This window comes from Plutella xylostella, chromosome 19 (genome assembly GCF_932276165.1).
Source record: "Plutella xylostella chromosome 19, ilPluXylo3.1, whole genome shotgun sequence".
NCBI lineage: Eukaryota > Metazoa > Arthropoda > Insecta > Lepidoptera > Plutellidae > Plutella > Plutella xylostella.
In genome coordinates, this window is record NC_063999.1 from 9219405 (window position 1) to 9233388 (window position 13984).

Consider the following 13984-nt stretch of genomic DNA (forward strand, 5'->3'; position numbering starts at 1 on the left):
TTATTCGTAGTAGAGTTTCAGAGTTTCAAAACAAGGTAGAAAAGATAAATCTTCTTCTTGTAGTGCCTTTCCACCATTGGAACTCTCTTTGCAGCGCTCTCTATTCTTTACTAGTTTAAATATTTCTTCCACGGTTTTTACACCGGTCCACTCTTTAAAATATTGCACAGCCACTTCAATTTCCTCCTTCCAGGCCTTCTCTTTCCTTCTACTTTGCCATTTCTATAAATTAAATCAATTTTTATACTTCTAACTGTAACAAATGGCAAAGATAAATAAACACACGATTTAGACGTTTGCTTTTGACGTTAACAGTTTTTTTGTAGCCAAATGCCACAGAGTACTTTGTTAATTGGCAAATGCATTATTTGCATAAATCCCAAAAAAATTCTAATGGTAAGGTCAAATGAAGGTTATTAGTTTTTATTGAATAATTTAAAAAATAGAGACTTAATTTAAAATCTGATAACTAGAAATTGTACAGAAAGCATATTCCTCGAAATGGTTTTAAGCATTCCATTCTTGTTCAGAAAGTTAGCATGGCCAATTATCTAAAGTTTAATTTCCATAAGTAAATAAATGATAGCAAATGATAAAGTAAGACTGGAAATGTGATTAAGAGGGTACTTGTAATAAAAAGGTTATAGACAAATGGATTTAGATTTTGTTAAACAACCATTATTTTCAAATAATTTTTTTTTAATAAGTATGGATATTCGCAATACATTCGCACAAAATTTTGCGAATGCGAATATCCAAAAAAATGCGAATATTCGTTACATCACCAGTAGTTACTATAAGTGTATATCGGAAATTTTGACATTCTGATTTCATTTTCGGTGTTAGATATAACATGCTGAACTCGAAGGTTTCGGCTTAGTGGAACATCCTGTATATGTCGCTTACATTACGGCTGGCCGCATTACAAAACAGGGCCGCTTTGCAATTCGGCGGATCAACGTTTAGCCGGATTTCGATATTTCCATACTAAGCATGACATTACTACAGGTGAAGGAATTTTGTGGTTTCGGTAGTTTAGCAACCAATATTAAAAAAAAAACATTTTTGAACAGACCTATAGGTAAAATTATTTTTAATTTGGGTATTTGATGGGTTATTGTATGATGTATCACCCCCTTAAGCTTGGACCACTATTAACGCTACACCCTGTAGTTATACAACTCGACTAACTTATGACATGCAGTTGCCCTAACTAAATGGTGATGTATGGAAAGAGAAGTAAATTTTGCAATAGAATGTGGTCTCTAACCTACCTATAATAATATTAGGGTAGCAATAAAACGAGTGACTGTAAATTACAGTTCTAAGTGTCAAAATTAATTAATTTGGGTTATAGAATTACTAAGTGAGCGACTGACTGCGAGTGACGAGAAATCAAGAGAACAGCCACTTACAAACATTAATTTGAGTTACTTAAAATACAAAATGAGCAGCTTCATAATATTTGAGCGACCTAATATTTGTTTGAGTGTCAACGTTACGTCCTGCATTTTTTTCAATATTTGGCAAATGTATTTTTTATACTGAGCGGCATTATATCTTAAATGAAGTGTTTGGAATACAACCACTTTGAAAAATACACTAATGAGCAGAGTATAATGAGCTCTCATTTAAAAAATAAAAATAATATGAAATAACTATTTGAAGAAACACTATTCTATTAGTTGAGAAATTTTATTATTGAAATATAAGGGTAATTAAATAAAACAATGTACTCCATAAAAATAAAGTAATATGCATGCATTTATTTCAATAAAATGAACAAAAATTTAAATAAGACGCATTAATACGTATGAGGAGCCCTACTACTCATCGTCACTGGTAAATAAGTGCGGGCTTGGACTTATTGGGCCGGCCTCGTTTTCTTTTTTGTCCAATGGGTATCATTTTGCTTCCAGTGGTGGTGTTGTTAGTTTGAGCCGAATTGATAGCCCCAAAACGTGTTTGCATACATATCTATTGAAAAATTCGGGACAGTCGCACGATCCTTTTTGCCAGTGCATTTAAAAATCTGTAGTTTTCATTAAAAAGCGTATCAAAATAAAAAACATAAGCCCTCAAATAGAATATCAGTATCCAATAATAATTAATAAAGCAGCATACAAAACTTTGCTCAAAGTGAACTTTTTAGTAGTTCGCTAAGTATAACCTCACTTAGAAAAATCGAATATATCTTAATATTGAAGTTGCCCTCTCTGTATTTCCAGTCGCTCACTTAGTAATTAAGTCGCTCGGATAAAATTTTAATATCTGAAATGGATTTATCACAGTCCACTTTTTGTAAGCTCGTTCTGGATTTTATTATAAATCAATATTCGTCGTCAGTTTAGTTAATTTTTCGCTTACTCAAATTCATACCGCTCAAGTTATTAAAACAGTATGTCATTATCAGTCGCAAAGTTTTTTTTTGTTCGCTCGTTTTATAATTCCCCATAATATTATTATTAATTTGAGGTGTCGTGCCATCACTTACCCGGCTTCGTAACATAGTTCAGTGAAGAGGTGGCCCACCACGGCCGTGTCTGGCGCACAGACAAGCTGGACAGTCTCTCCCGCATGCAAACAGTACGCGACTAAACCCAGTCTAGCCAAGCAGCAACGGGAAGGGATGGGGACTGAAACTGATGTAGAAGATCCACTTACATTGAGTTCGAGAAGGTCACAATAAAAAACACCCTATAGCTATGTATGTGAGAAAGTCGGCTATGAAACAATATACAGTTCTCCAAATTTAGATCTTCGCAAACTGTCGTATTCCCGTATCAGAAATGAGGTTATCCGTCAGAGGACTAAGGTTACCGACATAGCTGTCAAAATATGCAAGTAGCCGGTAGTGGTTGGACGAGGAACGCCGAGTACCGAGTGTTGTGTTGTGGCGCTTCTTGGGAGAGGCCTATGTCCAGCAGTGGATGATTATTGGCTGATGATGATGTCGTATTACCGGAAACACCCGAATGATTACTTACTTGACTTCACTATACTTCACTTGGTCAATATAGCCACACCCATACCCAAAGACCAAGTTTGTAATTGTAATATTATTGTGAAATGATCCGTGCTGTAAATACTTTTGAACTGAGATTTTAAGTTTTTTATGTAAACCTGTGTTTGATATCCATTTTTTCTTCTTCTAATATAAACCTTGTGTTATTCAAACCTTCTTTCATCCATCTTTACAAGGGCGTACCCAGGATTTCAGCTAGGGAGGGGCAGCTCATACCTGTTTCGAAATGATGGTCGGTCGGGTCTATTTAAACAAAAAATCATGAAAAATTAATTTTATCATTAGTTTGAGTCAATGTATTATTAGTAGGTAACACGCTATCACCTTAAATCATAAACATCCTAACTCCGCGCGAGAAATGTACTTCTACTTAGGATACTCCCTAATGTTTTTTTGTTACTGGACTAAAAAAATTGTTGCAGATTCAACGGCGTTATGAAAAATAAGCTACTTTACTTACTTTTACTGACTTACGACCTTTGGCCAATCTCTATGTGAATACTAATATTGGAGATACGTGTTTTTCCTGGAAATACGAGTTTTTCGGACTTCAATTATGCAAAATACTTCTCTCTATGATGGACTTACGCTGTTCAAATATAGATAAACCATACCTTTACCTATTACTTAAAATTTTGAGTATTATTGATGTACTTAATAAAATGATTATATAATCAGCAATCATCTTTATAAGCAGTAGAGATCATAAATCAGTACTAGGCAAGCTGAGTCCATGGTCCCGCCGTCGCCGTTGAAACCCTAGTGGTAAGCACGCTGTTTCCCAGGGACTAGGAAATGACGAGCAAGGAGTGACAGATTGAGACTTGGAACGGAGCACAAAAATAGTTCGTAGCCCCGATGGCATACCAGACCGTGTGTGGGTGCTGGCGCTCAGAGCTGGTTTGTCTATCAGTTTATCTGTCTGTTGAACCGTAGCCTGAGTGCCAGTGAAATCTCCACTGACTGGAAAGAGGCCACGTTAAAGCTCCTGAAGAGACAGTACTGCAGATTCTTCTTCTGTATACCGACCCATCTGCCTGCTGTAAGAGGCTGACAAGCTCTTTAAACTAGTGACACCCCTAGCTGAACAATCTTGACCTTTCGAATTGTCAGTTTGGCTTACGAAATTATACAATACGTATAAGTAGAAATTCTTCTGCGTTAGTTCACTGTCGGATGCAGATTATTGCAGATGGGCACCGCAGGGATAGTTTCGCTTGCCTTGGAGTACCGTTAGAGGCACTCTTGAATACCATCAATTGCCTTCCTACCTCCAGCAAATAGTCAGAGATCCAACAGCTACATTAAGTTAGAGAGAGAGTTTATTTTCGCAGAAGGAGGTCAGTTGCGTTGTTCCACAGGGGTCGGTCTTAGACACCTCTGCAATTATACTTGGCATACAACACTGTCCTGCAAATCAAGCTCGCAAACGGTATTAGCACAATGCATTCTGGTGATGCCTCAGAGAAGGTGGCTGAGCGTCCTCCGAGGATGACATCCCAAAGACGAAAGTTTCCGTATTCGGCATGGTCCACCGTCTAGGCCTAAAAACAGCGCCCCTCCTGACACCATACCATCTCCTAATGAGCAGGGAGCCACCAGATCGGTCATTCGCGGAGCATTTCAAGACGTTCCCCGGAATCAAAAAGTAGCTGGTGCTCTGCACGCCATGCAGTGCACGGGCTACTTACAAATCTGGGGGCCCTCGCAAAGGAGTCCATCGCCTCTATACGAGTGCCGTGCATTCTATTTCCCTCCATGGAGCACCTTTTTTGTCAAGTCGAAGAGAATGGCTGTGATGGGATCGGTTGGAAGAGCCAAGGATTCGTTGCTAATAAACAGCAAAATTTTACTTTAAATTGACCAATAACAATGTTAAGTACTATAATTTATTTATGTAGTACTTAATAAAAACAAAGTTAAAAACCTAGTTTTATTAGAAAAATGTACGTCTCGCCTACATAGCTCGTTGTATAGGAGTAGGAGTTACAGGGTTTTTTTTATTAAAAAATCATGACTTGGAGTTAGGAGAAAAAAAAGAACTTAATTTGCTCTGAGTTCAGTTTTTTATCGATTTACGAGTAATACGAAAAGATGCGCCTTGAAAAAACGCTTCTATTGATACCAAAAAGTCTTTTTCGCCAAAAAGTTAAGTGACGAGGTTTACGATTTAAGGTGCATTTATTAATGTGTTAGTAGGTAACACGTTTAAAATTTTAATTCCCACTTGGCAGGAAAATTTTAGTTTATTTTATCTTCTAGGGGGGGGGGCAGCTGCCCCCCCCTGCCCCTACCTGGGTACGCCCTTGCATCTTTACACCAGCTTCAGTAAGATCCTTGAAAAGTACCTAATGTAACATTTTCGAAGTAAATTTTAATATTATGAATTATCGAATCGAAAATTTCGTTACTGATAAATCAATATCTCTTTTAGCACCAAAGACATAATTCAACTAAAATTGCACGAAGAAAATGCACTTATAGAGCTTCCACTATGTTATTACATTTTTGACGTTTCCTTATGTCGGGTAAGTAAAGTTGGTATTAATTTGCAGTCATCAAATATGTATGGGATTTCGAATGACAAAAAACGAAGAGTAATCACTCTAAATACATAATGATATCGATTCTGAAGGCGGAAATTTTAAATTTAGAGACGTCAAAACCTTAATTTCTTTGTTTAAAATTCGACTCTATGATTGTTTCCGTAAATGTCATTTTATGCTAGCAATTTTTTTAGTTTGACAGCGTTAAAATTTGAATTTCTGCCTTCAGAATCAACATCAATATCTTCTTCTGTCGCTCGGGGAATACGACCGTTTGCCGAACAATTACGATGATTACTATGCGCATTATCAATTTTGGAGAACTGTAAATGCTTTCTTAAAAACTAAATCACAAAACTAAAAGTCAGCTTCATAAGCAGCTCACTAATTTCTGCAATGCAAAATGGGCAAAATCGTACGCTGAGGTACCTTTTTAGTGTCCCGTGGTTTACACGAGAATAGCATATTCTTCTATTCCGATAATTAGCTGCCGATGCCAGAGTGCGCTTGTATCACGTGCTTACACATTAGGGCTAGGCCCCATTGGTGCTTTGCGTCGCGTTGTCACAACGGAACAACAACGCATTCTATGCCACATCTGCGTTGCGTCGACGCACGACGTCACGGTACACGCTGTCGCATCAACATCTCAGCCACACCGCATCACCCTCCCCCCTGCTTCGTCCCTTGTCCGTCGATCCGTTGAAGCATCGTGCAGACGCAACGGGCGGGGCATGTACAACAAATATACGGGAATCGTCGCAGCGGCCAGCAGTGCGACCTCGCACTCACGAGAAGCCTCGGAGCAGTCTCTCGATCCCTGGTACTGATATCGTGTGTTGTGAGCTCGGTTTCGGAGTCATGAGCGGTGGTAGTTCAGTCGGGTAAGCGCCACAGACGCGGGTTCGAATCCCGGCCCTGACGTGTACCAGAGTTTTTGGAAATTTAAGTAAATATACCATCGCTCTTACGGTGAAGCATAACATCGTGAGTAAACATACAAAAAAATACATAGATATGTGAACTCATCAACCCGCAGTGGACCTTTGTGGTGGGAAATGGTCAATGGTCCTTGGGGATAAGGTTATGCCATTCGAGAGAGCCAGGTGCAGGCGGTTTATTGCGGACGGATCTAACCGGGCTATAGGGTCACTTTAGCTTACAAAAAACAAAGTTTCAGAATACTGCTGCTGTAACCACGACTCTATCTCGTTTCGTCACGTACAGATTGCGTGACAGAGGTCCTATCACGGGCTTACGTGGCAATTCGATACTATTTTTGATACTACACAATCATACAGAAAAATAACGGCGCCAACGTAGTCACTTTTGGAACTAACAAATTTGCCTTACATATTGACAGTGACAGTTGACAATATCTAATAATAGCACTGTGCAGCGATTATAAGAATCGAAACCTCCGTTTACGTTGCGTATTGTCAACTGTCACTGTCAAAATGTAAGGCAAATGAGAATGGCCATTGCTCTATGGCGCATGAGTAAAAAATGTAATTAAAATTTTATTGAAATACTATTTTATATAAGTACTATATATTAATTGGTGTAGTTTCGAAAATAGTATCGAATCCTGTGATCGCACATTCTTGATCATTCGTTTTCTGTAAAACTACAGAGACCCGCGCAGGCTCGGCCTAGCTTTCATGAGGGGGTGTTTTTTAATTTAGCATTCTTTGCATTGTGCTATTACAAATACATACCTCGGATTCTATTTTCCTCTAAATCAAGATCAAAAGGTTTTAAAGAGGCGTAATATTCAAATCTTTTCGCGATTAACATCACATCGAAAGTTTTTACATCTTCCACGTTTGTTTTCCGTATGAGATACTCGAGCTGAGCAAACAAGTCAGAGTTTTCCTTTACTTTCTTTGCCACATTTTGTAAACAGGGCTTTATTTCATCCTGATGAAGGATTTTTTCGCTTGTTATAATCCTTACGGAAATCCTTTCAACGGTTGTTATTTTTGACCCATAGCTATCATGTACAATGTCAGTTTCCTCCGCCTCTATTCCCAGTGGTAGAAAGACCTTATATTTTTGTAAATAGTCCTGAAAAATTAAAAGATGTTATTTAACTTAATTTCACACTTAACCATCTACTTTCGTATGTCGGCATCATTTTGGCCACTTTGGACAGGGATATACAGACTAGCTGTTCCCACGAGCTTCGCTTCGCCTAAAAAAGTTTTCCTGTGGGAATTTCGGGATAAAAAGTAGCCTATGTTCTTTCCCAGGGTCTATACTGTGTATCTATACCATATGTATAACAAATTTCATTCAAATCCGTTCAGTAGCTTTAGCGTGAAAGAGTAACAGACAGACAGACACAGTTACTTTTGCATTTATAATATTAGTTAGGATTGGTCAGCTCTAGGGAGGATCTGTTGAATGATCCCGCGGGGTTCCCATGGTCGTCCACTGCTACACAGACCCTTGAGCACAGCTCACGATCCTCGGAATTTACTTTTATTTATTTATTTATTGGCATCACACAACAGGTACATTACACAACATGCAATAAAAATATATAAGTTCAAGCTTAAAACTAGTAATGCACCCTAATGGTGTGTTGACAGCATACTTTACTCCCCACCTCCGACACATTAGCAATCAACAGAGGAAAAGAACACTTATTACGAGCTTATCAATCTAATGGTCACCGCACATAATATAACAGTAACGTAGTGATCGCCTCTTGCAATGCTAATTCTGTCAAACAGCGAGCACGCGAAAGTTCGCGTATACCTACATACAGGTTGACAGAAGAAAAAGAGGCGATCCCTTTACGTAACGGTCATATTAAGTATTATTATGCGATGCTGTTTAACCATCATCATCAGTGTTTTATCAGTGGAAGAAATATGTTTGATGAAGAAGTCGGAAGATGGTGTGTTGGCCATAAGAAAACGCTATATATTTTAATTCAATTACCTTTGCAAGGCTGGTGTCCACGGTCATTTTATCAAAAGCCAAAAGCTTCATGTGTTGGACCGGCATCACGGCACTGGAAATGCAATAAAATGCACATTAGTATAGTAATTATAGTCTATTCGATTCCTGTGTATTTGTCGCAGGCAATTTGTAAGATCTCGCCGTTTACATACGGCGTCGTCAGTTTACAAACGCTCGCTGTTTTGTAATTTGCCGAAGGCATATTGATAACTCGTTCAATCGTCCTTATTTCGACGTTAATTGCAGTTTTAGGGTGACCATGATAAAACACAGTTTGAACTTTGAACAAATGGAAAAATCAGATTTTATTTCAGGATTTTAAGTAAGACTTTTTACTTTTGTTTTCTAAAGTAGGTACCTAAGCAGGTACTACATAAGTTTAAATATTTAATAAAAAGATATACAAAACAATAAAACTAGGCATTTCTAGATAAAAACAAACACTAGGTGCCCGAATGCACTAAACTTAGGAAAACGCTAAACCCTTTAGTAAATAATTTATGAAGCTCTAAATTAATATCCTGCATGTGTCCTCCGTACGCCGGAATTTATGGATAACGTAGTAGTTTTTAGGTGCGGGATAACCTCAAAAACTTTGTCGTTTGTCTACGGCCTTTTTACTGCTCCTGTACTGTAATAAATGACTTTGAAGTCACAATTATTTGGTGAAAATGCTTCTACACTTGTAATATTTGCACTGTTTTGAGTATTTATTGAGTCACAGAACCACTACTTGACGCAATTTTTGTTGTTGTGATCGACAGCGCCGCGCGTGGTAAGAACCAGAACTAAATTCTTCAATTTGCCGCGGCATTATGTAAACGGCGTATGGATTGTCAATTAAATGTTGTGGCATACTATAAAATGACACGGCAATATACATTTTGCCTTCGGCATATTACAAAACAGCGAGCGTTTGTAAACTGACGACGCCGTATGTAAACGGCTTGATCTTACAAAATGCCTGCGACATATTCACTATCTATTGAAATCAAAACATGATAATATCAATGACATACCAATACACTCACCAGCAATAAAAAAAGTTCCACTTACAAAATTTCGACACTAAATAACTTATTTTTCTAATACAAGTACCTACTTAATTAAAATTTTTGTTTTTGGTTGGCAATTCTTATGAGCTGTTACATATAATATACTTCAATATAGCAAACGGCATCATTAGCTTGCCTTTTCCGTTTAGGAGTAACACTAGGAGTCTCACTGGAACTGTTTCATTGCTCTTGAGTGTGTATATGTCGCAGGCATCTGGTTGAATCTCCTTTTTGGTTGAATCACTAGCTCGTTCATTGAATGACGCTATTCAGTTGTATGACTAAAGGACAACTCTTCAAGCGGTTGAATGTAATGTTCGACGTCTTGACTGGACGTCGCTCAGCGAAGTCGTTGAATGGGATATAGCCGACTTTGTAATGTTTGCTTAAGGTAAACATTCATGTTTACCACACACAAGAGTCAACAATAACACTTTGTTACAAAGCTCTTATCTCACAAATTAACTGAACATTAACAATCAACGTACCCTGATTTTGTTAGCCAGTTTTACCTCAATTCTTTCCTTAAAAGTAGCCGGCGGTGGCGTTACGAGTACAATAGGTAAATCCATGCGGTCACACTATTTTACCAAAAACACGCCCTTATAAGCTAATTTATTAGAAAAAATATCAATACAGGTGCTTTTTGTGCCAGCTGTTTTACGCCATATTTGTTTTGGTGACTACTAGCGCCGCAGTGTAAAAAAATGAAATCAATTTTATCACCTGACTGATTTTAAGTCCGCGCTATTCAAATGGCTATGTTAAAATCCGCTAACTAGTTGGACGTTTTGTGACGCTAGTTCAATCAACGTTCGGCCTAGTCATACAACTGAATAGAGTCATTCAGTAAACGAGCTAGTGATTCAACCAAAAAGGAGAATCAACCAGATGCCTGCGACGATGGTGTAACCGAGCTGAATACAGTTGAGACATAATTATAGCCTTATCTATGTCGGATATGGCCATAATTTCGATAAGATAGATACTCTACGCTGCAGAAAGGAACATAAAGCTAATGTCGGCATTAAATCTACCTAAGTCCTTCTCTCTCTGTCCTACTGTCAAAGCAAGGCAAGGCAGCTATACATTTAAGGTCGACATTAGTCCCTTTCTGCAACTGAACGCTCAGTTTATGTCTTTATTGCTCAGAAAAATGAGATATAAGTACCTAATTCAAGATATAAACACAAGAGGAGTAATAGGATCAGCGGCCTATTTACGAAGTTTTTTTTCCAGAAAATCAGAATGAGAAGAAAAGACTAAAGTAAAGTCGCAATTAATCGCCAAGCACATCTACTACCTATGGTTTGGTGTGATGTTCATCAAACGAAAAGGGTGATGAGTAGATATGTATGACTTCCATGGGCGATAGATAAAGACGGCCTCTTCTCTTACGAGATGTACTTATGTTCCTTGATAGAGTCTGTCATTTCCAGCAATTTTACCAGTTAAACTAAGGCCCCCCATGCCAAAGGCAAAAAACATTAAAACTAAAATAATATTTTTTGTAAAAAAAAAATAGCCTATTATTTGGTTTCCCACTGCTGGGCAAAGGCCTCCCCTTTTTCCTTCCACACCTTTCCTTATTAAATATTACAGTATTTTTATATTTGTGCAATAAAGGATTAAATAAACATAACTATCAACTCAAAATCCCCCTCTAATGAAGACTTGTGGCATAGAATAACAAGTACAGTACTAGTAGTTGTTATTCTATGCTTGTGGCGACTAGTCAAATTATTATAACTATTTAAATGCTGTTTCACTGTGTCATATAAGTGCCCAATGGCTGCTCAGTGGATGAGTTTTCACCATTACATGCCAGTATTCCAGCTAATATATTATTATTATTTCCAAATATTGAATGCAAAAGTGAATTCATAGTAATTACTTCTATAACTGTTTGTTAATGAGTACACATAGGAAATAAATGATTTCACCATTGGCAATGACATGGAAACAGAGAGCATTGTGCTTTTTGATCAGACTTGGAGCACCTGCCATATTATTTTCTATTCTATTTGGTGACACTAAGGCCACTTTTAATGGCTTTTGCTTTGGTTCATGGACGGTGAAAAGTAAATCATACATCTATTATTGATTATCTATGTACAGTCAGCAAACAAGCTACATTGGCCAGCCCAGTACAAAAACATTAATTTTGTGATCCACTGACAGTTGATACATGACATGAACAATACTTAACTAACAAAAAGAACTTGTACAGATCGAGCTTGTCCAGCATGGTGGACTAGGCCTAAACCCATCCTTCATTGGAAGGAGACCCATGAAATGGTCATGTAAAATTGCAAATTATTTCTCGGTGTACAAATAAATTTTACTCTATCTATCTACAGTTTTTATACAACTCATGTAGGCTCCTTTATTGCAGCCATCCACATGTGAAGGGTGTTAATATATGGGAAACTCTGAACCTATCTGAGATGGCCACACTCAGGCATAGAATAACTGATGCAATCTCTGTGCAGCGGCCATGCCTCAAGGCTATGTCACACCTGATAATACTCCTCATACTTTGCAAGTATCTGCTGAATGACACAGATATCACCAGAGCATTGGAAAAATTATGTTAGTGCATTGAATGTTTTCTTTTGTAATTCTCCTATGAAATAACAAACATGTACATTGTACCGTGCAATGCAGTTCCAACGTGACCCAAGCCAAGTTCAAAGCCTTGATTGTGAAGAGCTCATAGTTTTTACTTCAAAGGGTCTTTGGCTCATTTAAATCTTTGAAACGCATTTTAATTAGAACACATCTTATAATAATTATCCACTTACCAAGAAACCGATTGAATATCTTTAAACCAACCTATCAGTTAGATAAAGAGTTCTCTTCACTGTTCAGTTGTTTAATGTAGGCTCCTACTGGGTAGTGTACAACGGTTCGCCGGCGTCCTATCAAATTATTTTGAAGTAGGTACTTACGTAGATAACACATAGATAACATAACTGGGAACACTTACATTAGAAAACGGTAATCAAATCACCTTCGATGTCACTGAGTGCGCTACTATCCTATCGGCTATCGTACAATGAAATGAAATAAACAATAAACATTAACTCACCAATAAAGTAATGAAATAAAATATCCAGCTCTCTGACAACACGCACGAAACAACGGAAACAAAACGTAAAAAGTACCAAAATAAAGTTAGAACTTGAAGGCTTGAAGGTGTTGCCACAGACAGTGTTGCCACCTCACATAAAGTGCAATGAATACGTGGACTAAACTCAGAATAAGGACTCCCTACTGTTAATATTTTTTATTTATTTTATACCAAACAGTAAAAAATTAATAGAATAATATATATTATTATAGAATAGGTTATGTTTATGTTGCACCATTAAAGTCAATATTACACTTCACAACTTATAAATAAAATAGTACCTACAAAAAGGCGGCTTTAGACATAGCTTAAAGCAATTTCTACCAGGTCCAGACAACCTTTAGTAAATTGTAGGTATTTAGTCAATTTTACAACTAAACATAAAGGAAAAACACTAAAATAATGGGAGATTTTCAACCATAGACAATAACCATAGAAAAAAACCGATTATAGATGGCGCTAGTAAAACTTCATACTCAACAGCACTGCATTTTTTTTTAGCCGGCATGGATTCCAGTCCTTTCAGCCAATACAAAAACCCAATGGATGTGAATTCAACCATATGCAATAACTAGCTGTTATATTATGCATAATATTAAGTTTTAACTAGTTTTTTTAGACAGCTTTGTACTATTTATGACATCTTCCGTCGGTATCCGTCCCCTCAGAAGAATGCAGCTCATAAAAAACGACAGGCCGGATGCCATCTATTGGTCGATTTTGGAACCTTTAAACGTCAAAAAAAAATCTCACATTAGTGTTATAGCCGAACCATATAAAAACCCTGTATTAAGGGCGCCACATTCGCGTTGAGGACACAACACGCAACACTAGAGAGATTTTCTTTTGACGTTTAAAAGTTCCAAAATCGACCAATAGATGGCATTCGGCCTGTTGTTTTTTATGAGCTGCATTCTTCTGAGGGGACGGAAGATGTCATAAATGGTACAACTGGTACAAGGCTGTCTTATTGGTACAAACTATTATTTATAATATAACAGCTAGTTATTGCATATGGTTGAATTCACATCCGGCAAAAAAAAGTAATAAGTACCCGTAAGTACTTCCATGCTGAAAAGTAGCGAATCTGGTTGGTAACACTATGATTTAGAAGTACTTATTTTGGTTTATGTTCGCGACTTTTAAAAACCGGGGCAAAATTCCGAATGTGAAGATTTAAGTATAACAAAAGAAGGGACTTACTGGCCTGAATGCTGCCAGCGTCTTTAGGTGTAGTTAGGTTTCAGGAGGAAGT

The 13984-nt window shown here is 37.5% G+C and overlaps 1 protein-coding gene across 3 annotated transcripts in view; it reads right to left on the minus strand.

Moving 5' to 3' along the window:
* LOC105389905 overlaps nt 1-12832 on the minus strand; it is a 38145-nt gene extending 25313 nt beyond the window's left edge. Inside the window, exons 1-4 of one of the 3 annotated variants that reach the window (XM_048627569.1) lie at nt 12688-12832; nt 8521-8593; nt 7290-7638; nt 2495-2642 (exon numbers count right to left, since the gene is read on the minus strand). In XM_048627569.1, the coding sequence (XP_048483526.1) occupies nt 2495-2642; nt 7290-7638; nt 8521-8586 (563 nt within the window). In that variant the 5' untranslated portion in view covers nt 8587-8593; nt 12688-12832. Of the gene's footprint in view, nt 1-2494; nt 2643-7289; nt 7639-8520; nt 8594-12400; nt 12553-12585 lie in introns of those variants that run through there. The other 2 variants (XM_038105965.2, XM_038105964.2) reach the window with 2 other exon arrangements.
* Between the last annotated feature and the right edge of the window lie 1152 nt (nt 12833-13984).